Raw genomic sequence first — 24,487 nt, 5'->3', positions numbered from 1 at the left:
TGCACACAGTCTTGTTATATATTAAACTATTGTAACTATAAAATATAAATATAACTTCTACATAAGATAGAGAAATTTGTTTTAAATCACTTTTCTTCAAGTTACTCATTGAGTAAATCTTATGACTAAATATTTACATTTTATTTATGTTTTTTTTCTTTTTTGTTAGTAAATTGATGAGCTACTGATAATCATAAAAATAATTGTGTTAAAATTCCAAAAAGGCTTGATATAATTCCAAAAATAAAAATAATTTATAGATATATGAAGAACATGGAATATAATATCAAGAGCAAATTAATAATAGTTTACATATCGAAACATTTTATATTTGTATATGCTATGCGTATAACATTTATATTATAACATATGTTTCAATACAATAATACAATAATGTCTCATAATTATTTTATATAATTATCTCTTGACAGGAAAAATAAATGTGTGCCTATCGGACGGATGTTACATACAAAGTAAAATTAAATCTAAAATATTTATACAATCTTATCTTTCTTAGACTACACAATTCTCTTCTGCGCTATTTGTAACATATTCTGATATATCGCGTCTTTTATCATGTATCGAAATCACATTCTGGCAGTCGGGGTCCTTTACGATATGATTGCTTTGAATAATCTATATAAATTTATTATACATGCGTGAGAATACGTAAAATTTATATAAAGAAGAAATATCAAAAACTTACATTTTCTATACATTAATATTTTATATATTAGAAAATGCTTACAGTTGTTATAATCTTCATGAGACCGATAAGAATCCGGGCAAACGATCGGAGTATTTTTTATACGATGCGATCCCCATTCATCTTCACGTACCTATAGTGATCAAAAGCAAAATTTTTTTAATTTTATTCAATAATAATCTTCGATTCTCTGCTCAAGTTAAAATGATAAGATATTCTATTAATAAAAAATTTATATATTTATTTGTAATATATATATAATTTATATATATTATACATATATATATATATATATATATATATTATGTATTATTTTACAAACCCGCATCTTTTCGTATGTTCCTCTTTCATTTTGTTTTCGACGTTTTTTACTTAGATACAATTTTTTCTTTCTTTTTTTAGCTTTGTTTTCATTATCCCATTGCTGATCTTCATTTTCACTTTCATCTTTAATTAATAATTGCTCCTGTGTAGGATTCTGTAAATTAACAAAAAATCATTTATTATATTGTTTCACAATTTCTTTTTTCTTTTACAATTGTATAATTTTACCTCTTGTTCAAATGCGTCTTCTTTAGGTATAATACTAGCTATCTGTTTTGCGCAAAATTTCTTCTTAGCGCAGCAGATTATCCATAAGAATAGCAAAAATATCGATAGCATCACGCCGAGACTTGCCAAAGTTATCATTATAGCGGAAAAAGAACTCCAGAGCTATAAAAGAACAACTTATATATGCATATATTGTATGTGCAATACTTTATAAATATAAAATAACAACATCTTTTAAAATGAGGAAATCTTATAAAAAGAAAATATCTACTTTTTGTTAAATATATATTTTTTAATTAAATATATTTTTACTTCAAAGGACATCTCCATTTTAGTAGATATCTTCATTTTAGATTATATATTTTCACTGTTAAAGTATAAAGATATATTTAATTTAAAAATATTATATTAACAAATTTAAATAGATATCTTCATTTTAAAAGATTTCCTCACTTCACAAGATATTTTTATTTTATAAAGTAGTTAGATGATATCTTCATTTTAGTAGATATTTTTATTTTAGAAGATTTCGCGCGTTTCAAAGGATATCTTTACTTCTGAAGTAAAGCTATATTTAATTTAAAAATATATTAACAAATTCAAATAGATATTTTCCTTTTAGAAGATTTCCTTACTTTAGAGGATATTTTTATTTTATATTTATAAAATATTTAGATGATATCTTTATTTTAAATGAGATTTTCATTTTAGTAGATATTTTAATTTTAGAAGATTTCAGAGGATATTTTTACTTCTAAAGTGGAGATATATTTAATTAAAAATATTATATATTTAACAAATTGCAATTAATTGGATATGTACCATATTATAACAGCCTTTGGTCAATGGATCAGTGCACGTACGACAAACTCTGGCACCATGATTCGGTTGATACATACCGGGTGGGCATTTTTTGCAGTGTGATATTCCGTCTTCGCTATAAGTTCCCATATTACAAGGAACTGAAAGTATATTTTAATTTATTTATATATGCACTTTGTGTGTCTTATCAATATCGTGTGCAAACAAAAAATATAATACATACTACAATGTGTGCTATGAAGACCATATCCAGCCGGGCAGCTGGAAAACAGGCCGATATTGCTAGTTTTTCGGGCTAATCCATTTGTCCTTCCTCTTTTCCATCTTGCAAACGTGGATTTTTCAGCGATCGGAACCAATCTCTGCTCATAATGAGGTAATCTGAAAATAACTGTAGTTAAAGAACTCTATAGAGATGCTATTGTAAATTGTAAAGCCGCAACATTTCTCTTCTATAAGATTAAAAGTATTTAATCAATTATTTCTTATTGTGTATAAAATATTAAAACATTTTTTGATAAAATAAAAAATAAGCCATATTTCAAAATCTTTTGCATTAAAATACATTAGCATTTAAATTTTTTAATAAAATATTATGCGTGATTTTCGAATTACAAAAAAAAATAGAGAATATGTTGCGGCAAAATAAAACGAGTACACAGATATCAACTAACTAGTTTTCGTAAGAAGAGTTTTTAAATTTTTACTCAGTATCAACGAAAGTTTGTTCTGAATGGCTTGAAGACAAAAGACATTGCAACGTTTGGAATCGATTGTCATCAATTTGACGATATGCGATGGCAATAACAAAATATTTATTGTGATCTATAACAAAGCAATATCACAATTCTTTCTAAATTAAGAGGGACTTGCTGAATAAATAAAACATTTTTATTTTATATAATATTTCGAAACGTACTTGGCTTCGAGAGCAAGATGGTGTCAAGATATAAGCATTGCAAATATCTGTCTCGCATATAATATCATTCAGTTTAACTGGAAGATACGTCATCAATATGTCCAAATCCCTTTCGTCGCAAGATCGCGCATAGTAACGATTTTCACCGTGTATAATGTATCTTGGTAGTGTTACAACTGTAGAAGATTATCTTCATAATTTGGTAAAATTAAGTTTCAAAAAGAAATACGAATATATTTCGATAAAATAATTATTTCGATATTTTGTTTCAAAAATAAATACTCGATAAACAAATATTTAATACACGATAAAAATATTAAGTTTCAGAAAAAATATAACTCGACAAAATAAATATTTCGAAGAAAAAATATTTGATAAAAAATATTAAATATATATTTGACAAAAAAATATTAAATACTCGATAAGAAATATTAGTTTAGTGAAGTTAAGTTTCGAAAAAATATAATTCGGTAAAATAAATGTCACCATAATTAATAATCGATAATTCACCTTGCAAACGAACTTCGTAGATAGTTTCTACAGGTTCTTCAGTCTCAGGGCCTATATATGTCGCAATACATGTGTAATTTCCTGTATCTTTGGCATTTACGTTTCGCAATGCCAAATCACCGTTTTCAGCCACAAAACCTGCAAAAAGTTAATAAAGATTTCATAGATCATAGATATCGTTACGTAAATTAATTAAAATATTCTAATATATTTTAATAAAAATATATATATATATATTTTAGTATTAAAATGTCAATATGCAAACCAAAAATTGCGATGCCGTCGGTCCTTTTCCATACATAACTCGGTCTGCTGATACTCGATAGCCAAGTGATACCATCCCCGTCTTGATTACAGGGCAAATTAAGATTAAGACCGGGCAATGAAACGATATCATGATCTAAAAAAAGGATAAAACTCAATACAAAAGAATTTGTATTTGCAAAAAAATTGCAAAAAAAAATACCATTGCCGAGTTCCAAATCGCTCTTAATAAAATCATCTTCCAACTCTTTCAGCTTGAGATATTTTTGGCCCTTCAACGATTCGATGTTATAATGAGGCTGTGGAAATTCTTTAGCTTCTTCCACGTCAGAATCCATCAAAATCACTATCTTATCCTGGGTCTCTTTATATACGCTACAATTAAGCTCCTTAATTTCGTCCAACGAAAAGCTTACTCTGTTCAATATAGATTTTATATTCTTAATCACGTTCACGATATCGCAAATGCAATTTAAATAATGTTTTTTTCTCTCGTTATTCCTCACTTTCTTATCATTCTTGTTGTTATCGCTGCTTTTTGTAATTGTTTTGTCCGAATTTTTTTTATTTACGCTACAGCTGTCTGTACAACTTTTAAAAGAGTGCAAACTAATGTTTTGTGATTTTTGCGATTTTGCTGATTGTCTCTTTCTAGTTTTATCTCTGATATTTATACTATCTTTAGATTTAATTATTCGATGCTTTGATTTGTTTCCATTGACACTACACAATTTTCGAGTTTTTGCTGTTATTAAATCTTTATTGCTAATACGCGAAGAAAACTCGTCAGGTTTTCTTTTCACTTCGGAATTCTGTTCGTGTCGATTCAATTCGCGCAAATTTTGCGTATTCTTTCGCGTTATATTTTTAAGACCGATTTTTTGCTTCTCCATATAAATATTATACTTTTTCGTTTTATTATTATAAACATTTCGTTTGTTGTAATGTATATTACGTTTCATTTCCGCGTCGGTGCTTATTTTATTTTTTAGGACAACGTAGAGACACGTTGTTCTAGTAACCGATACGTTAATAGCTTCGCTTTCTTCAGTTGTAAAACTAAATACAACTGACGGTTCCGTAACTTCGAGTTCCCAAAATCTAGTGCCACCCAGGTGATACGTCGTACTTTTTTCCGTAGGCCATATTTGATTTAATAATTTTGCTTCATTTTCCATCTTGCTTTTATTCTCACCTCTGTCGTGTAAAAATTTATCGTCACGTATCGACACCGATGTCGTATGTTCTTCATAATTCATATAATCTACAATATAACAATTATTAGAAAAAGAAAAAAATTACTTTTTCACATACAATCGTTTTCGGCAAGTTCAATAATTCCGACATTAAGCGAACATTCATTCGACGGTCTGAATTCAATAATTGGCGCACACGAGTCACATTGTCGTCCGTTCGCGATGTTGACGGGCGTCCTGCGCGGGCCTCGTCGGCGACCTCCTTCCGACCTTCTCTAAACATCTTGTGCCATCTGTTTGACTGCGATTTGGAAAGGCAATCGTCCCCGAAAACTTTCTTGAGCATTTCAAAAGTTTCCAGCGGCGTCTTGTCCAGCTTCACGCAAAACTTTATCGCATAGCGTTGCTCTATCGTTCTCTCCATCACAAGTTCGACGCGACCACTAAGCAGAGGTTCACAGAATAAGCCGTCCTAACCCTCCAAGCGCATGGAAACAATTGAGCGACCTACCGTTGGAAAGCTAAGGGTACCCCCCTTCCTCCCCAACCGGTCCCATCGCTCTGCGATGTATAGTCGCGTCACAAAAAAATGCGACGCATTACTTTCCGGACAAACCCTGTATTATTTATATAAAATTAGGTTATAGAAATAAAAAATAGAGTATAATATTATCTGAAAATAGAAGTTTACACAGTTAATAGTAGATATATAATTATATATAAAATTATTTTATATATAAAATATTATTATATAAAATATAGTTATATGTATAATTATAGTTTATATGTGTGTATAATATATATCACTCCAAAATTTTTTTTTATTTTTAATTGTACAAGAAAATGTTTCAAATAAAAGTTGTTTGACTTATAGAAAGACAGAAAATGGCGCTACTAGCTTTTTCTAAAAGTGACTTTTCAAGATCATTTATATTTTTTTTAATTAACTATTATTTTTTTTATATATAAATTGTATCGAAAACAAAAAAACATCTCCATCTCGGCCAATAGAGCCAAACGTGATGTTATTACGAAAATTTAGAAAGAAAATTACAAGAAAAAATAAAAAAGTTTTTTTAAAGTGATCGATTAAAATGGGACATTAATTATATTTTTACAGTTGACAATGTGCAAAAACATTATAACAAATAAAAATAAATAAATCCGTAGAAATTAATGATATTCAAAAAGGGCTCTATTTATTATACTTTCGAACATATCCTCGAAAGACTCATCTTCTGCTGATTTTTCTTCCTCCTGTAGATCGTTTCCCTCTTGTAAATTATTTTTCTCTTCATAGTACGACGTTGCAATCTTATCATCTTCCTCAAATTTGGTAACATCACTGTCGTCATTTGACTCAGATATAATCATTGCTAATTCGTCTTTATTCGGTTTAGCGGATATTACTTCATGCGTCTCTCTGTCTTTATTATAGCTGAGATGTAGCACGTTTACCGTGTAAAATTCATCCTCTTTTTCACCTAATTTCTCTTCCTCGATTATTGCACTTGTAGCTTTTTGATTCGAAACGCTGGCTGTATTTTTCTCTGCTGGCAAAACATTTCTCTTTTCAATACATTTACCATTGTTATTGGAGAAGTTATTCCTTCTTGCAGAAATTAAATTATGTTCGATGAAATAAGCCATTCTTTTTCTGTATTTCTTAACTAACGTAAAAGTTTTTGGAAAGTTATTTTCATAGGGATCAAGAATACGTTGTTCGTAAAGAGAAGTTTTACCTCGAAAATTATGGATAGAATCTTCTTCTGTATTAATGGGAGAAATATTTTCCTTTTTTCCATAGATCCTGGTGAAACCTTTAAAATGTCGCATTGGTTTTGTGATTCCGTTACTCAGCCATTCATGATGCGATAATTGCAAGTTATCAATTTTACGTGTCGTTCCTATCTCTCCTCTCGCTCGTTTATACCGAAAATTTGATGAAAAATTTCGAAATTTTAACTTCCTAATTTCTCTCGTATTTTTCAATGAGAGAAGCTTTCTGTTTACACGACCTACCGACTTCTGTTCTCTGTTTTTTTCAGGGAAATATGATAGACACACTTTCTTTGCTACAAAAGGAATCGTCGTATTTTCCAGAACGTTCAGGCATATTCTTTTCGTCACAATCTCTTCTTCCATCTTTTGTGTCACGACCTTTTCGGGAACATATCTTGTCCGCTTTTCCTCTTTAATATCTTTCACTTTTGTAGCCTTGTATGGCGAAGTCACCATTTTTGTGGTAGTTTGATTTTCTTTCTGGTCGGTTACTTTTTCAATCTGCGTTGCTACTTGGATTTTTTCGGTCGGTGGGACAAGCGTTGATAAACTCGTCGACACAATCGGTTTTTCAGACAATGCAATCAATGTGCGCAATGTTTCCTCTTCCTTGACTTTTTTCATATACAATTCAAATTCCATTATATTATTCTCTAATCGTTTCTCTCTTTCCAGCAACATTTGTTCTCTCTTCTCCAGTTCGCGTTCCTTCTTGCGCAATTCTTCCTTCAGACTCTCTATTTCTTCATCATATTCCATCTCCTTAATTGCAATAGCTGTAGTTGTCTCAATAAATGCTAATGAAGTGACAGAAGATTCGCTATAAATGTCTACTGTTTTTTCCGTAATATACGAAATAGAGGTTGTACTCGAAATAGGTGAAGTAATACCAATAGTCGGTGTGATTAGACTAATTAATGTTGTCATTGTAGTGAATGGAAAAGCACTACAAAGAGTTACATAACTTGTAGTATATCTTTCTTTTGTAATAACTGGGATCGCTATTGAAGTTACACCCATTTTATATGAACTGGTAAATGTAGCAGTAGGTAAAGTAGTGAATTCGTCAATAGCCAAAGTAATCGGACTGGTGAACACCATCGTAGGCAAAGTAAATAAAGGTTCACTCAGGTAAGCGGTTTTATAACTCGTAGTGTACATTTCTTCGGTGGTGGTTTCGATCGAAACCAAACTGACATTATATAAGTCTACAACAGAGGTACTTTCCTCCGTAGTATAAAGTATAGCCGTTTCCTCTGTTACTTCTGCCATATATATTGAAAACACAGAAGTACTTTCTTCCGTAGTCTCTTCTGTCCATTCTGTGATGTTAGTCGCAAATATACCTTCCTCTGTGATGTATAATGGCGTTGTTTTGATGAAAGTTGTAATAATCTCGGCTAAACTCGACGTCTCGAGAAGAAAAGATGTGATTTTAATCTCTACAGTAGGAGATACAGTTACAGTAACATAACTCGCAGTTGTACCACTCACTATTGTAATATTCTTTGTCTTCTCCCTTTCACGATGCATTATTTCCTCATGTTTCTTCTTTTCCCATTGTCGTTCCTTTTCCTTTAACCTTTCCTCTCTCTCCGCCACTTCTCTCTCACGCTGCTTGAGATCCTTGAGTAGTTGCAGTAACTGTTTTCTCTGTTCCTCTCGCCTAATTGTAGTTCGTCTCGTAATAAATTCGGTTTCAATTTCTGGGACAGTTGTGGTATACGGAGTAGTCTCTTCTTTTGTAATTAACTTCGTCGCCAAAGTGATTACTTCGGTAGCAGTTTTTATCTCTGAGGTTGTTACCCCAATAGCTTCTCTTTCCGATAATGTCGTCAACGTTGATGAGACGAAAAAGGAAATCAACTTCTCCACTGAAGTAAATTCAATCTCCGTCGAAATTTTTTGTAAAGTCGAAATCTCTTCCGGCGCGGTAACACTATACCAGATCTGCGTCAAAAATTTTGATGTAGGTTCTGTATATTTGGCAGGAATCGTCAGGTATTCAAGCGGTTTCGTGATGATTTCGAAAACTGTCGAAGGGAGAAGAGTATATTCTTCCGTAGAGCCAAAGGTTAACGTCATTATTGTCGTCGATTCTTCCTCTTTACTCGTCATGGATGTTGTAAACATGGTTTCTACTTCAGTCGTCGTTACATTCTCAATAATCTTCGCAGATGTTTTCAAGATAGAAGTTATAGTAAATTTTTCTTCAACGAATGTGTAAGGTATTTTTGCGGTAGTTGTAGTTAAAATTACATCAGTATGAGTCGATATAGAAGTTGTAGAATACATTGTAAACTTTGAAGTTTTTATTTCATACGAAGATGTTGTACCTTTATCAAAAGATGAACTTGTTGCTGTTTCTTTAGGCAGTTTTGTATATTTTACTGTACTCGATGTCGTAGTCGTTTTACTCTTCACCGTAGTTTCATACTCTTCATAATAATACCAATTATCAGTGGGTATTTCAGTATCGTATTTCTCATACTCTTCATATTCTTCATAGAATGGTTCCTTTGCTACGTAATATTCTGTTTCGGCTTCTGGCATTTCCGTAGTGATCGCTGTTAAAGTTGAAATAGTGGGCTGAATTCTTCTTTCGGTAAATAATGTTGAACTTTCTAAAGTGAATGTTATTGATGGACTTGTTAATTTCGTTGTAAATTCTCTTTCCTCCGATATAGTTTCTGATAATACGGAAATAACTTCCGGCATAGTAGCGGATGTTTCCGTCGTAATTAATATTGACAAAGTAAATTCGGACAGAGAATTAAACGTCATATCAGATTTTAAGATTGTTATTTGCTCTAGTTTTTCAGTAATTGGCAATGATGTAACAGATGTTGTTATCTCTTTTATCAAAGAAGATTCTTCAGTTATTGTAGTAAAACTAACAGCTGTAACTTTTGCGATTGTGGATATTTCTTCGCTACTTATAGCACTAACTGTTTCCATTTCAAACAAAGTTGTTTCTGTCGTGATTTCGATAGAAAACATTGTGGTAGATAATGGTACATACGTCATTAAAGTTGTCGCTTCTGTGATAATGGTTTCTTCTGTAGTGATCCAAGTTGCAATAAGCTCTTCCGTTATTGATTCAACTAAACTCGTTGTGGAAACTATTTCAGTTAACGATATAGTTGTCAAAGTTAACTCTTCGGTCATTTCTATCAAAGACGTATTAAAAGTTATTTCACTTAGCGTTGTATTTGTACCCACAATTGATGGAATTAGCGTTGTTTCCTGCGTAACATCGAACGGAGATGTTGTAATAACAGGACTCATTGGAAAAGTCGCGGTCTCGATTGTTGCTGTTTTAAACGTGGTAAAAATAGTGGTGAACAGTGTTTTATTTATTGTTACACTTGTATTTAAAAATGTCATTGTAGTCATTAATATAGACAGTGTAGTTGGCTTTGTTTTAATTGTAAATATTGTAGTTGGTTTAATTGTAGATATTGCAGTTAATTTAATTGTAGATATTGTAGTTGGTTTAATTGAGGATATTGTAGATGTTATTGAAGAAGTTGTAGTCTCAATTTCTTCTGTCAAAAAAGTACATGGCGTTTCGCTTAGCGTTGTATTTGTGACCAAGAATAATGGTGTGGTTAATTTTAATGTAGTAAGTATAGTTGGTAGTACTGTGATTTTACCAGAAGTTGTAGCAGATTTTGTCGTTATTAATAACGTAGTTGGAAATGTCTTTGCTGTAGTGACTGTAATAGATATTGAAGTGCTCTCAATCGTTTCGGGAATTATTGAAGTTTTGATAGTCGTTAGAATTTCGGTAGTTGTTGGACTTTCAATTAACGTCGAGATTTCGGTAGTCGTTGAAGATTTAATGGTTGTTCGAAGTTTGAAAGATAAAGTGTTGATAATTGTTGAAATTCCAGAAGGCGTTAGAATTTTTGTGATTGTTGCTTTTATAGTGGTTAGAACGGTTTCGGTTCTTTTTGTAGGTGAAACTTCGGTAGTTGTTGGAGATGTTAAAGTTTCATTAAACATTGAAGTGTCGCTAATTATCGAAATTTTAGTAGTCATTGGAGTTTCAATAATTGTTGGGGTTGCCATCGTTATTTCTTCCGTTGTTATAGTTTTCTCGATCTGCGTCACTGGACTCTCTGTTTCCGGTATTAAAGTAATTATAGTAATCTCTGTCGATGTGCTTAAAATCGTCTCTGTTCTTTCCGAAATTGTAGGCGAGCTTGTGATTGCTGTGATAGTTGAAGTTATTGATGTTTTAGTTGTACCTTTAGTTACTTGCGCAGTTGAAACAAATTGTGTGGTTGGTAAAGTTATATATTCTGTAATAGTTGTACTCTCTATAGATGTCATTTTAATTTCTCCGGCGGCTAAACTAGCTTCTGTTATTTTTGCAGTACTTGCCGACGTTATAGCTTTATACAAAGTTGTATTCTCATCTAAAATAACTGTAGATTTAGTTATCATTATAGTTGGACTTATAACTGTAACCATTTTTTCAGTTACAGAAGTAGCTTCTTCTATCGGTATTGTAATTCGAGGTTGTTTTGTAACTATCAATGATGTTAAAACTGGTATGGTAGGAGTTGTTGCTTGAATTATCGATTCTGCAGTTTCTGCAGTTATAAATGATGGTACGGTCAAAGTTATATACAAAGATATGCTTGTTTCGGCAGGGAAACTTTGCATTACCTTCATCGTCGATGTACTTTCTACAATTTCTTCCTCAGTCGTGAATGCCTCCTCGATTAAAGTTGTCAAAGTAATCGCAGGAACTGTGATTCTTAAAGTAATATTTGTGATACCTTCTAAAAATGATGTTAACAGCATGGCAGATTTGGTTGTCAATTTTACCGTAGAAGTTTCAGTCACTTCAGTAAGCATCGCAACAGCCAACGTTGTTTTTTCAATTTGAAGGATTTCATTAATCGGAAAAATTGGTAGTTCTGTCGTATAAAATTGTGACGGTGTAGTAGGCATCGTTATCGTGAAAGCACTCAACGTAACTGACAATTGTGTCAGTGATATAGCTTCCACAACTTCATAACCTATTTTCTCCTTTGTTGTAGATGTCTCCATAGTGGTAGTTATTGATCTCTCAATAGGATAGGGCAAGATTGTAATGCCAAAAAACTCTGTAGTTGAGATCAGCGACTCTGTTACAATGTTAGTCAGTTCCACATAAGGTTTCTTCGTCATGTCCAACAATCGAAGTATGTCGAGATAAGCCGTCGCTTCCCTAAAAAAATGAGATTGCGGGTCCACGGAAGAATATTTCTTCTCCTTGTCGCTAGACAATTTACTCGTTCCACTGTATCGCGTTGTCAGCTCTCGTTTCTTATTTAATAAAAAATTTATTTTGTTATCTTTTACTTTGTCTGCGAACTCGTTTAATTTTAAGTTTCTATGATTATTGCGCATTTTGCGATCACTGCTACTCGAGCTTCCTCGTTTGTGCAGCGGTGTTGTTAATTTATTTAAGAAGTAGTCGTTAAATTTTCTCTTAAATTCTACATCATTATTCATCCGATCTGTAATATTTTCTATAATTTTAATCTGCTTCTTGTCCAGAGATTGATCGTCAGAACTTCCTATAAAGAGATCGAAATCATCCTTGCTATTAATTAACTCTGCAATATTCGTGGTTTTTCTCTCTTTACTATCTCGTTCGATCCTCGCTGATCTGATAACATTTTTCTTATCGCACAGTCCGTTTTGTACGTCGCTAATACTTTGGTTGACCAATTTAACAGCGCTTAGCAATTTTGTTAACTCCGAGGACAACGGTTCAATTGCCTTTAATAAAGCGCGTGGGTTCCCCACATTAGACTGCTCCTTCTTCAATGACCACTCATTGGTGACGGAAAGTAATAAAGAGGATGTTGTGTAATCTTCAACGTTAAGAAACGAATCCAATTTCATAGTATAATTATTAAACAATATTTCATCAATAAATTTGTTGTAATTGAAATCGTTGGAATAAGTCGATTTCTCATCAGTAAATTCGCTTGAAATTGAGGTTCCAGATTTCATATTATTTTCATTTCTATCTAGATTATTTAAAATATTCTCAGCATTATTAAAAAAGAAATGATCGGTATTCGGGAAAGTTAAACGATCATCTTCCTTAAGATACGAAGATACGTCATAATTTGGTGTATCGAAAGAAGGAGATGTCAATGGGAATATGAAAGAATTGTAAGGAATGACTTCAGCATCCGAAGCCATATTTTCAGAAGAAATATATTTATAATCCGGAACGCTAAGGGTGACTTGTTGGTCGAATATTTTAGGAACTGCGTCATTTAAATCGGGACGAGTCTGAAAGGCAACACCTGGATATAAGAAATTAGGATATGAAAGTGACGAAGAGACACTTTCCGTGTTTTCTTCAAGGACACCAGAATCGAGATCAGTATATAAATAATCTGTGTCGAATAAACGGTGATTATTATTGGAATCTCTATGATGAAGATACGCTCTACCTACGTCTTTCACATCATGGTGCATATGAGCCTTAAACGAGATGATGGCTGATGTTGTATTTTCTTCAATCTTATTTCTTCCTAATAATTTAGAACGATTGGGAATAATTGTTTCAGAATTATCTTTGATATTCTTCAAAATGTACAAATCCTTAGAAACCGGTACTAACAGGAATCTTTCATTAGAATCCTTAGTTAAGTGATCATCCTTAGGTGAATCTTGTTTAATATTAAGTGAATTCTCTCTCCATTCAAACCTTTGAGTTGACTTAGAGTTTGACAAATCTACGTCGATAGGTGTTTTAGGAAGATACACAGAAAGTGGTATCTTGTTGATCAGTTTTTCAAAAACGGGGCTTCTTACGTATTTCGAATTTTGGAATTTGGAAATCGCTTTATTAGAGGAACGATAAGAATTTAAATTTCTCGATTGCGGTGTCATAAACATGGTGCGATTAATCATTTCTGTTCTTACAATCGTCGAATTTATTGCAGAGTTCAGATCAATTGTAGCAATCGTGGGTTCCGAAACTTGCCAAATTGGAAGTTCTCGTGTTTTCGATAAAGTGTCTTTCTCTTCATCAACATCTTTATCAATATCATTATTCTTGAAGGCATTTTGATTACTGGTGATGTCCTTAGCACGTTTCTTCCTTCTTCGCTTGATTCCTTCCAACTTGTTTATAATTTTGCGGCTTCGCGACAAACCGTCAAATCGATTGATTAACAACGATTGTCTTCTCCTCCGCTTCGTCTCCGGGGTCACTTTATCATCGACAAGTATCTCATCTCGTTCTGCTTCACTTTTCTGTCTGAAGATGTGCTTTATACCATTTTCTAAAAATGTTTAAAAAGAGAAAAACTAGGAAAAACCGAATGCTATGAAAAATATATCTACGTATTATATAAGACCTTCACACTTAGAACGAAGAAATCCTTCGAGAAGAATTTAGTATACAATCCAAATAATTACCTGACGTTGTCCTGATGGTTTCACCACCGTCCGCGACCTTCGCAACATAAGTCGCAATGCAAAATACGACAAGAGGAACGATTCGCATAGCGTCATATCACGGGCATTCTTAGAGGCGATCGTATCGTGGCCGTTATTTTGCATGAATCTTCCATCGAGCATTATACAAGGGAAGGTACTGTCATGGAAAAGCAGTGCTTGTAGCGCTTCAATATGAAGTCCGTAACGATCCAGTAAAGTTTGCGATGATTAACGTAAGCGATATGTCGATAATTGACGAACGTTTCATACTCATATTTATAAATATACAGGGTTGGGTAATGACTAGTTAATGAGTTAAAAGTTATAACGTTACTAACTTTTAACGTAGCTTTTAGTTAATTTTAAATGTATTAATTTTTAACTAATTATTTTTGACCTTAAACTTATTAACTTTTTTTCTAAGTTCAGTTTTTTATCTTTGAACCATTATTGCTTTTTTATAAGTTATTACTTTTAAATTGAAATATTATTAATTTTTATGTTTATTTGTCATCAATGTTAATTATCAAAAAATATATTTCTATATAATTTCTATATAAAATCAAAATTTCTTTGTTGTTTGTTATTATAAATTTTTAAAGAATTAATAAACAGAATTCTAATTTAATATAAATAATGTTTTTAAAAATTAACTTTTGATTTAACTTCAGTTAATTTAATCTTAATTTTAATTGAGTTAATATTTCGTTCAACTTTCGTGCAACTTTCAATTTAACTAAATTAATTTTATAAGCAACTATATATAACTTTAACTTAACTTAAGCGGGGAGCACACACTCTTGCATAAGCGCATAAGTATATGCATAAGAAATTCGATTGGTTGAATTTCTTATGCATACGTTCATAGACCAATCAAGATTCTTATATGTTTACGCCTGTGCGCCTATGCAAAAGTGTGCGCTCCCCGCTTTAGTTTAATAAAGTTATTTACTTATCTAACCCTGCGTTTATATATTTATTTGTTCCTTTATTTTGTTAAAGATTAAATTACAATTTAATTTTTCGATTTATTATGTTTGTTTATTATTTAAGTCACAAACTCCTATTTTATATCATGCAGTATTAACACTAGAAAAATTGTAGATAAAAATAATAAAATATTAACAAAAAATATGTATTTTGATATCTTCTATTTTCTTTCAAAATTTGTTGCTCTAATTTTTAACACTCTATATACAAGGTGTATTTGAATGGTCTGAACAAACTCCGGAAATAAGTTCAAGAGACCAAAACAAACAGAAAATGCTTCCTTGAAATCAAAACGAAGGCCATTTTGTGCATTTGCTATAGCAAGTAACAAGATAGTAGTCCTATTATATCCATAGAAATAAATATAAATACAGTTTGCAACTCTTATACGATTTAACGTGATAATTTCTTCTACTGCAAGAAAACTTCAAAACGCGTTATAATTATAGAAAGAAGCATTTGCAACCCCATGTTTATAAGACATTTTCTGCTTGTTTCGGTCCCTGGAACATATATCCTGAAAGTTTGTACAGACCATTCAGATACATCCTGTATACATATATTATAGGGTATTTTATTTCATGTAATTTGTATAACTATTAGCAGCTAAGAATTTTTTCTTAAGAACAAATATGTGTTTTCTTTTAATCAATATTGATTTCTCTCATTTTATACAAAAATATGGAAATAAGATCATAATAACAATATTTTATATTTGAGTAAAATTATGTTAAATTCTCAAAAAATGAATATTTTATGAGATATATTTTATAATTTACGTAAAATTATGTCAAATTAAAAAATACAAAATATTTCATAAACTATTCACCTTTTGGCCATTTTATATAACTTTTTGTCTAATGTCAAATATTACGAAGAATCGATTTATAAAAAAATTAGAAGGATTTCATTTAAAAAAAAATTAAGTGTCGATCTTCAAATAATTTTGAAATATAAAATATCAAGCTTTTCTTCAAAACCATTTATGTATCAAATATTTTTTATATTTGTCGTATATTATTATATAAAACATTTTTTATATTTATCCTCATTAGACATAATTTCAGAAATTATCTAACTTAATAAATTAAAATAAAAATTTTGTTATTCAGACTTCGCAACACATACTTGAAATATCGGGAAAAAGGACTTGTTAAAACGATAATCATATTTAAATGTCGCATAACTTGGCATCTCAGACCAATCGCCTTGCACATCTATTAGTCAACAGCGAAGAATCGTTTTAATTTTATATTTTAATATTTAACTAACTTTGTATTTTTAACATTTAACTTTGTATTTTAATATTTAACTTTTATGTATTGATAAAGACTGCAGTGTAGTCGAAACGTTTACAATTTATATCGTTTCTGTAACGGAATGTTAATTTAATTATTTAACTATTAATAAATTTTTACATCTTATTTACTTGCTCGTTCAGTTGGCCTACTATATTTGATTTGTTTAATTTTGTTAAAATAAAAATATTCAACTATATGTATACCGGGTGGGTCATTTTAATGTCCCACTCCAAATATTTTATTTCTTACGCCTTTTACAAAAAAATATTTCCTACAAAAGTTGTAGGGTTTTAAAGGGAACATAATATAGTAATATTAATATGACCTTAAATACAGAATAGCACCATCAAGAACACATAAAAATCACTTTGAATTTTTTAAATCAACCCCTTATTTATTTTCATTACATATTCTTGTAGCTTATCTCGAGAGCCAAAACACTATAATAAAATTATTTTTTATTAAGTAACATCCATATCTTATTAATTCTTTATTGATGCACAGAATAATGAGAACAAATCAATTGGTAAAAAGAAAATACATAGTTGCTTAAAAGAAAATATGTAATTTGCAACATATTTTTTTTAATCAATTAATGTGTTTTCTTAACACCAATTGATTGTTCTCAATAAGTTTTATCTTGATTGCCATTTTGATATTTAAATATATATAGCATTTTTTATTATATACGATTATTTAATTGAATAATAATAAAAATAAAACTTGCAAAAGCCTGCAACTATGCAACTCTTTACACGTATAAAATATACAGAATTGCACAATTTTAGACGCGATTTTTGTATATAAATTAATATAATTATTGGAGAAAATATTTATATATATGTAAATCTATATTTAAAAAACGATTTGTTTAGATTTTATATAGTTTTATTGAAAATTCCTTATGATTATCACTGAAAAGAAATTCAAAACCACTTTAATATACTTGATTTTATACACAAATTGGTATTGAAGGTCACGTGGCAACTCGAGACGCACGTGTGCGCATATGCGTGTGTGATATGTCAAACGAATGACAGATTATGCATTGCGCGGACGCAACATTCTCTCTATCATATAATTAATAGAATCTGTCGTATTTATTACAGAAACAAATCGACGAATGTAATACGAATAATTATGATTTGACAAGTGTGAAAGAGGATTAAACCAGAAGAATGTACAGAGAGTGCAAATGTCGAATCTCATCGGAAAATTAAGGTTATCATGGAATTTGGTGAACAGAAAAAAGTTAGTAATATATTATATATATATATATGACAATTTTGTATTATTTATTTAATATATTTTTATTTATAGGTATATTATTATACTATATATATAATAAAATTATTATTATTATTGGTATTATTATACAGGTATAATATTATTTATTTAGGTATTATTAAACTAGATGATGTTATGCTTCTCAGCATAATATAAAATATTTTCTTATGGATATTGAATCATGTTTGAAGATAAGAATGAAAAACTGTTTTCTTTGCAAAAAAATATTATAAAGAATATAATTTAAAGACACGAATTAAATTGGGAAAGAGCGAAAATTGTTTAAACTCAGCAAGATGAAACCGCTGTTCAAAGTTTTGTATTCCCTTTGTTGGAGCAATGTATACTTGATAATGGGAATATGCATGGGCCTAAGTTTCAGTCTACTGTTGATACCTATCGATGTTGACAGGCAGCATGACACAGCAGAATCCTTCGATCATTTTGCAAATACTTTGGACGACATAGATCCCTATGAACCAAGAATCAATACTGACAGTAAACCACAGTTGGTGCAGAAAACAAAGAAAGTGTTTGTACGTCCAAGGTACTATTCGACAGAGCTTGGAATTAGAGAGAAATTATTCGTGGGAATTATAACAAGTCGAGAGTTTCTTCACAGTAGAGACGTAGCCCTGAACAAAACCATTGCTCATATCGTGGACAAAATTCGCTATTTTATCTCCATACCAGAAGGGACCAAGCCAAATGTTTCCTTTCCTGGAATAGTAGGATTCACAGATACGAGAAGCATCTTGAAACCCTTTCACTCTTTGAAATACATCATCGATAACTATTTGGAGAGCTATGATTATTATTTCTTAATCAGAGATGTGAGTTACGTAAACGCAAGAGGTCTCATGAAATTTGTAAATAAAATCAGTGTGAGCCAAAATCTTCACATAGGTGCTCAAAGTTCAGAAATTGATACCTATTGTTCTTTAGGTAAAAGACATACATATTTCTTATCCAATATATATCATATATATACAATATTTTTTATATTATATATATTAAATATATATATATATATATATATACAATATTTTTTATATTATATATATTAAATATATATATATATATACAATATTTTTTATATTATATATATTAAATATATATATATATATATATATATATACAATATTTTTTATATTATATATATTAAATATATATTTTGTATATCATATACATATATATATTAATATGATGTTTTTTAAATCGGCCAACAGAGCCAAAGCACGAAAAATTAATTATTTGGAACTGTATCTCTTGGTTTGAGATCACTAAGTTCCATATATAAATTAATCTCGAAACTTACATATGGAGAAATAGGCGCGAAAAATATAGGTTCGAAAAGTCACTGAAGCGGGAAACAAACCCGCGTCTTTCACTTTCCGGGAATTAATTTTTCGTGTTTTGGCTCTGTTGGCCGATTTAAAAAACATCATATTTATATTCTTAATATTGAGAGCCGATAAAAATATTTCTTTTGGATATATATATTATATATATATATTACACATGTGAATATATTGATTAATAATTGAAATTATTTTTAGAATCCGGTATTCTCTTAAGTAATTCTATAATACAAGAGATCAAAAATAATCTTGACTGGTGCGTCAAGAACGCGTATTCGGATTCAGATGACATTAACATTGGTCGTTGCATTCTCCACTCCACTTCTATACCTTGTAGCAACCGAGCACAAGGGCAAAACTTTACATTTACACGATTGCAGCCGACATTTAATTTTGAGAAAGATTTCACCCAGTTGATCGATCAAACGGACTTCCAAAATTCGCTATCCATATATCCCATCTATGATCACATGCTTATTTATAAGCTTAATATGTACTTTGCTGCGGTAAGTCTTCTCTGAAATAGGTATACAAATTATACAAGACGTTGAATTTTGGAAAAGTTTATATATATATTAAGTTTATATATAATTAAAAAATATTTTGTGTTGTTTTTAGATCAATTCCATCAGAGTTCACAAATCCATCACCGATATACGCAAAGTGATATTTGCGACTGCACATTTAGGACCGCCGAGTCAACGTAATGTGTCCTGGCCCATTGGAAATCAACCTGGAAATAGACCCCTTGGGCGTTTCGATGTCTTGCGTTGGTCGTATTTCAATGAATCTCACATTTTCTTCGAGACCGACTTCATTAACATTCAGGAACTGAGGGGCGACGCAAAATCCGATGTAGATTACGTGATAAATGCAGTTACAAACAATATTGTAAACAAGTATGACGGTAAACTGAGCTTCAAAAAGCTGCTGAATGGTTATCAGAAATTCGATGCGTCCAGAGGAATGGATTATATACTCGACATAGCATTTAATGAAGCAGCTACGGGCAGGGAAGTAAGGAAGAGACTCGAAGTCTGCAAACCCTTGGGAAAAGTAGAAATCATACCAGTGCCTTATGTGACCGAAAACACAAGAATTAATATAATCATCACCATCAATCTAAGCAAAAAGCAAGATGCGTTAAATTTTATGGAACATTACGCACAAGATTGTATGGAAAAAAAATACAAGACCTTTCTCATGATGGTTAGTTCAAATAGAACTAACTTTTTTTTAATATGAGCTTATTTTAATAATATAAGCTATGAAATAATAGATAATATTAACATTTTGTTTTATTTAATATTTTATTTAAATTTTATTTATTTTATATATATATATATATATATATATATAAAATTTATATAAAATATATATATTTAATTTCTGTAGGTTCTCTTGTATAATTTTGACTCACCATCAAAAGGCAAAAACGATGTCTTTTACGAAGTAAAAAAAAATATATTAATGCTGAATGAAAAATATAAAAAGGATCAGTCGAGAATCACTTGGCTCTCCATACGACTACCAATCAACGTAACTTCCATAGATTTAAATCCATTGTTGAGGATTGCCGTAACTGATTTGTGCGCAAAGAAGTTCTCTTTGGAGAGTCTGGTTCTTCTCATGGAAACAGGAACGAAATTAAAAGTAGATTATTTAAATAGAGTGAGTATATATAAAATATGGAGTGATATATTGCGGATAATTAACTCATTAATATAATAATTATATAATATTTATAATATAATTATTATATAATATAATATACAATATTAATATATAAATATATAACATATTTATAATTAATATATATTAATTATAATTATTAATTCTTGTGTCTATCAGGTTCGTATGAATACCATCAGTCACTATCAGATATTCAGCCCGATCCCGTTCATCGAATTCCATCCTGATATAATTTACACGGATGAAACGGCTCATGATGAGGTGGACGTCAACAGCAATTACGGAAAATACGATGAACACAATTACAACAATATTGCATTTTACATCAAAGATTACAACGCAAGTATGTATCGGATGTCTTCATCAATTTATTTCGACAAGTTCAACGAGTTCTAATCGAATTATTAATTAATTAATAATTTTTTATTAATGCGTTTCAGTGCGACAAACAGTCGAGACGAGCATTCCGTTAGCGCGATCCGACAAGGACCTAGCTACTCTGCTGAAACTTTCCAAAGACAGTCCCGTAACTTCTCTATTTGAAATGTATGTGTCGTTCAGTGATATGCATATATTTCGCGCGATAGAACCGACATTGAAGATAAAATACAAAGATGTTAATTGCGACGACACTATTAATGACAGTATTCACAAGAATTGCCTTAAACTAAGAAACAATCACTTGGGTAGACGTAGTCAACTGGCTAGATTGATGTTAGATTATCAGAATCATCAAGCGTAAGAAAGCATAAAAATTGAGATATATATGTATTCTTTACAAAGAGAATAACTTATTTATTATAATTTATATTTATATTTTCCGTATAAGAGAAAGAAAGTAGAGATTTCGTGTAAAGAAAGTAGATTATTCGCGTAAATGCCTATAAATCTAATATATTCGGTACAATAATTAGATATATCTTTCACAAAGATTTATACATGAAAATAAAATGAATATTACATAAATATTATATTAATTTATATATATTTTTTTATTCGAAATAAATATTCGTAATTACTACAATGTTAGTTTAATGTATCTTGTAAACATTAGATCTTAAAGTTTTACACTTTAGAACTATAAAAAAATAATTGTACTTTTTGCAAGTTATGATACATGTATAAAATTTTTAAAATTATGTTTCTTCATAGAGCTGATATTATATAAATTAAATAAATTTTTTATAGAGATTACGTAAATTTTGTGTATATATTTCCTATTCCCTATTAATAAATACAAATGGTGTCCTAATACAAAAAAAAAATTTATTTCATATCTCATAAAGAAATATTCATACAATTTTTCTCTTGCTTTTATATTATATATATTATATATATATATATATATATATATATATATATATATAATATTATATTTCAAAAATAATATATTTAATTTAATATTATATTATATAATATTATAATATATATTTAATATATTTATAATTCTATATAACTGCAATAAAAAATTAGAAATCTGAAGATTTTTTTAATCGTAATTATTATTATATGTATTATTAACAGAGATACTGTTAAACGCAAATAATAAAGTGACTGTTTAAACAATTTAATTCTATCGACAAATCACTATTAATCAGATTCTGATTCCGATAACTGTAGATCATCATTTAAGAGATTATCCGACATGAACAAGGTAGGCGACGCTGTTGTACCATTTAAATATCCTAGAAAATAAATAAATATTTAAATGTAGAGTTTTGAGATAGATAAACTTTTTATTATAAAAAGAATAGCATTAGAAAAAATTTTCTGTTACATATTTACCATTAGTCTGTGTTGGCACTGGGACATTCTCAGTTTCGTAATCACTGCTTGAACTATCGGAACTTGAACCGCTTGAACTGGAATCACTTTCTAAGGTAGTCGATTTTGTATTTGGTATTTGACCTGGCGGAGAAACAGTTATGATTGGTGTAGATACAGGCACCATTGGTGTAGACAGCGCAAAATCATCATTGTCACCAATCATAGGCAAGCTGGCCAAGGTTGATTGTCCATTTGACGGTCGCACAGGTGACAAACTGAAAAAAGTTATAATTTATAATTATATATAATAAAAATTTTTAGATTAACTTATATCTAAAACATACTTATTGGTAGATGTATTGGGTGGACTTCTTTTATCATATGGTGATGCCTGTTGCGGACTCTGTTTTGGATGCAATTGAAGCAAAGGTTCTTTCTTTTTTCCACTGATAACTTTAGTTCTGCCATGAGCCCTGCCATACGTAGGGCTTCTTTTGACCTCAACAGGTGCAGAGTTACCATTACCTTGTCGTTTAGGCTCCGCTCTGCAAAAAGATATATCAAAACTTAAGAAAATCTTATATCATATTTTAAATTATGATATAATATATTTAATTTAATATTATATAGCATAATATTAATATATAAAGACAACACAGACATGAAGTAACAAGGATACATTATCAATGTAATAAACGTACCGTGTCTTTTTAACTTGAATATTTGCAGTTAACTTCTCCAATGTAATATCTCCAGTATTCTTATCAACTATTAAAACATATTCTTTATTATAAGGTCTTTGAGAACCTCTAAACACAGTTTGGGGAGCACCAGCACCATCCAAATGGGGAACTGTGACTGTTATTGTATTATCTGAACCCACATCAACTTTGGCCACTTTGGAATTTTCAACACTCGCAGGCTTAAAATCATCTAAAAAAAATTAGAATTAAATAAAAATTAGAATTAAAAAAATAAAAGAAGAATATAGCTCGTGTATTACAATGCAAATTAATTAATCGTTGTGGGCCAAATTAAACAAGCAATTAATAAGTGTCAATTAAACAAAAGTGCTTTGAATAAAAATTAAAATTAACTAGATATTTCTTAAAAATACATTTTCCTTTATTGCTAAGAAAACTTGTCTCGGTTCACACACATATTTTTGTGACGCTGACAAGACAATTATGTAAATTTATTCATTAAAAAAATTATTATACTTACATTTCAGGGTGTGAAACTTGGAACTGCTGCTCATAAAACTGGGACCAAGTTTGAGTTCGCGGACTTCAGGACCTAATCCGAGTCGTTCTACCATACTGATACCTTGCATTTTTTATTTTTCTTATTTTTTTTGTTTTAAACAAATAAATCCTATCTCGGATATTGAAAACCGCGTTTGCTTATTTTTCGTTCTCGGTTGAAATTTACTTGACTTTCTTTAACAAGTAATTGATAAACGCGAAATAAATATGTAACGATAATGTTAATTCACATATGTGAATTCTAGCACCATCTTGTTTCTCCCAGGAAATGACCCCGAGTTCCGACAGAAATGCAGGTCACGTGACGAATACAAAAATTGGCGTCTAATTTAAAAATGCTTTTCTTCTTTTCTCTTTAAAATTATATATATATATATATATATATATAATGTGTGTGAGTGTATATGTGTGTTTAAGTATATTATAATATTATATAGTATATATATATATATATATATATATATATATATATATAAGTATATTATAATATTATATTATATAGTATATAATATATATTATATCCCATACAGCACAGATTATTGCAATTATATTGCAGCAACGTTGCAATGTTGCAAGTTGCAATGCAACATTATAAAGACATTGCAGAGA

General features: G+C 30.3%; 3 protein-coding genes across 3 annotated transcripts; 1 reads left to right on the top strand and 2 right to left on the bottom strand.

Annotated features, from left to right (window-relative positions):
• Positions 1–412: 412 nt before the first annotated feature.
• Positions 413–11,566, bottom strand: LOC114930732 (uncharacterized). The gene is made up of 13 exons (XM_085479503.1): positions 7,796–11,566; positions 6,178–7,513; positions 3,976–5,037; positions 3,775–3,909; positions 3,510–3,647; positions 3,000–3,175; positions 2,755–2,905; positions 2,304–2,471; positions 2,081–2,220; positions 1,259–1,420; positions 1,029–1,172; positions 749–839; positions 413–636 (listed from the first exon to the last, which is right to left on the bottom strand). Exons 1-13 carry the CDS (start codon positions 11,564–11,566, stop codon positions 575–577), a joined length of 7,536 nt encoding a protein of 2,511 aa, XP_085335629.1. The 3' UTR covers positions 413–574.
• A 5,936-nt stretch (positions 11,567–17,502) lies between these two features.
• On the top strand, positions 17,503–22,046 carry Chpf (Chondroitin polymerizing factor). The gene is made up of 7 exons (XM_029302574.2): positions 17,503–17,757; positions 17,906–18,738; positions 19,353–19,660; positions 19,773–20,363; positions 20,550–20,825; positions 21,006–21,189; positions 21,287–22,046. Exons 2-7 carry the CDS (start codon positions 18,090–18,092, stop codon positions 21,586–21,588), a joined length of 2,310 nt encoding a protein of 769 aa, XP_029158407.2. The 5' UTR covers positions 17,503–17,757; positions 17,906–18,089; the 3' UTR covers positions 21,589–22,046.
• Positions 22,047–22,328: 282 nt separating this feature from the next.
• Eaf (ELL-associated factor) lies at positions 22,329–24,155 on the bottom strand. Its single transcript, XM_029302576.2, has 5 exons — positions 23,838–24,155; positions 23,315–23,546; positions 22,958–23,158; positions 22,632–22,888; positions 22,329–22,531 (listed from the first exon to the last, which is right to left on the bottom strand). Exons 1-5 carry the CDS (start codon positions 23,944–23,946, stop codon positions 22,437–22,439), a joined length of 894 nt encoding a protein of 297 aa, XP_029158409.1. The 5' UTR covers positions 23,947–24,155; the 3' UTR covers positions 22,329–22,436.
• Between the last annotated feature and the right edge of the window lie 332 nt (positions 24,156–24,487).

The sequence above is a fragment of the Nylanderia fulva genome, unplaced genomic scaffold (assembly GCF_048542155.1).
Source record: "Nylanderia fulva isolate GAGA-0341 unplaced genomic scaffold, ASM4854215v1 Scaffold120, whole genome shotgun sequence".
Taxonomy (NCBI): domain Eukaryota; kingdom Metazoa; phylum Arthropoda; class Insecta; order Hymenoptera; family Formicidae; genus Nylanderia; species Nylanderia fulva.
This window is presented reverse-complemented; position numbering and strand designations above follow the sequence as displayed.

Excerpts from the sequence above, each read along its gene's own strand:
- Eaf (XM_029302576.2), bottom strand. The coding sequence starts at position 23,946 with ATGCAAGGTATCAGTATGGTAGAACGACTCGGATTAGGTCCTGAAGTC. Across the intron at positions 23,159-23,314 it reads ATTCAAGTTAAAAAGACACG|AGCGGAGCCTAAACGACAAG; the intron begins GTACGTTTATTA and ends ATCTTTTTGCAG. Across the intron at positions 22,889-22,957 it reads CCCAATACATCTACCAATAA|TTTGTCACCTGTGCGACCGT; the intron begins GTATGTTTTAGA and ends AACTTTTTTCAG.
- LOC114930732 (XM_085479503.1), bottom strand. The coding sequence starts at position 11,566 with ATGCTGTTAACATCATTTTTAGAAGGTATCACAAATATTACTTTAAGA. Across the intron at positions 5,038-6,177 it reads TTTCGAGGATATGTTCGAAA|ATTATATGAATTATGAAGAA; the intron begins GTATAATAAATA and ends GTTATATTGTAG. Across the intron at positions 1,421-2,080 it reads CCAAAGGCTGTTATAATATG|CTCTGGAGTTCTTTTTCCGC; the intron begins GTACATATCCAA and ends GTTCTTTTATAG.
- Chpf (XM_029302574.2), top strand. The coding sequence starts at position 18,090 with ATGAAACCGCTGTTCAAAGTTTTGTATTCCCTTTGTTGGAGCAATGTA. Across the intron at positions 19,661-19,772 it reads TTAATATGTACTTTGCTGCG|ATCAATTCCATCAGAGTTCA; the intron begins GTAAGTCTTCTC and ends TGTTGTTTTTAG. Across the intron at positions 21,190-21,286 it reads CATCAAAGATTACAACGCAA|TGCGACAAACAGTCGAGACG; the intron begins GTATGTATCGGA and ends AATGCGTTTCAG.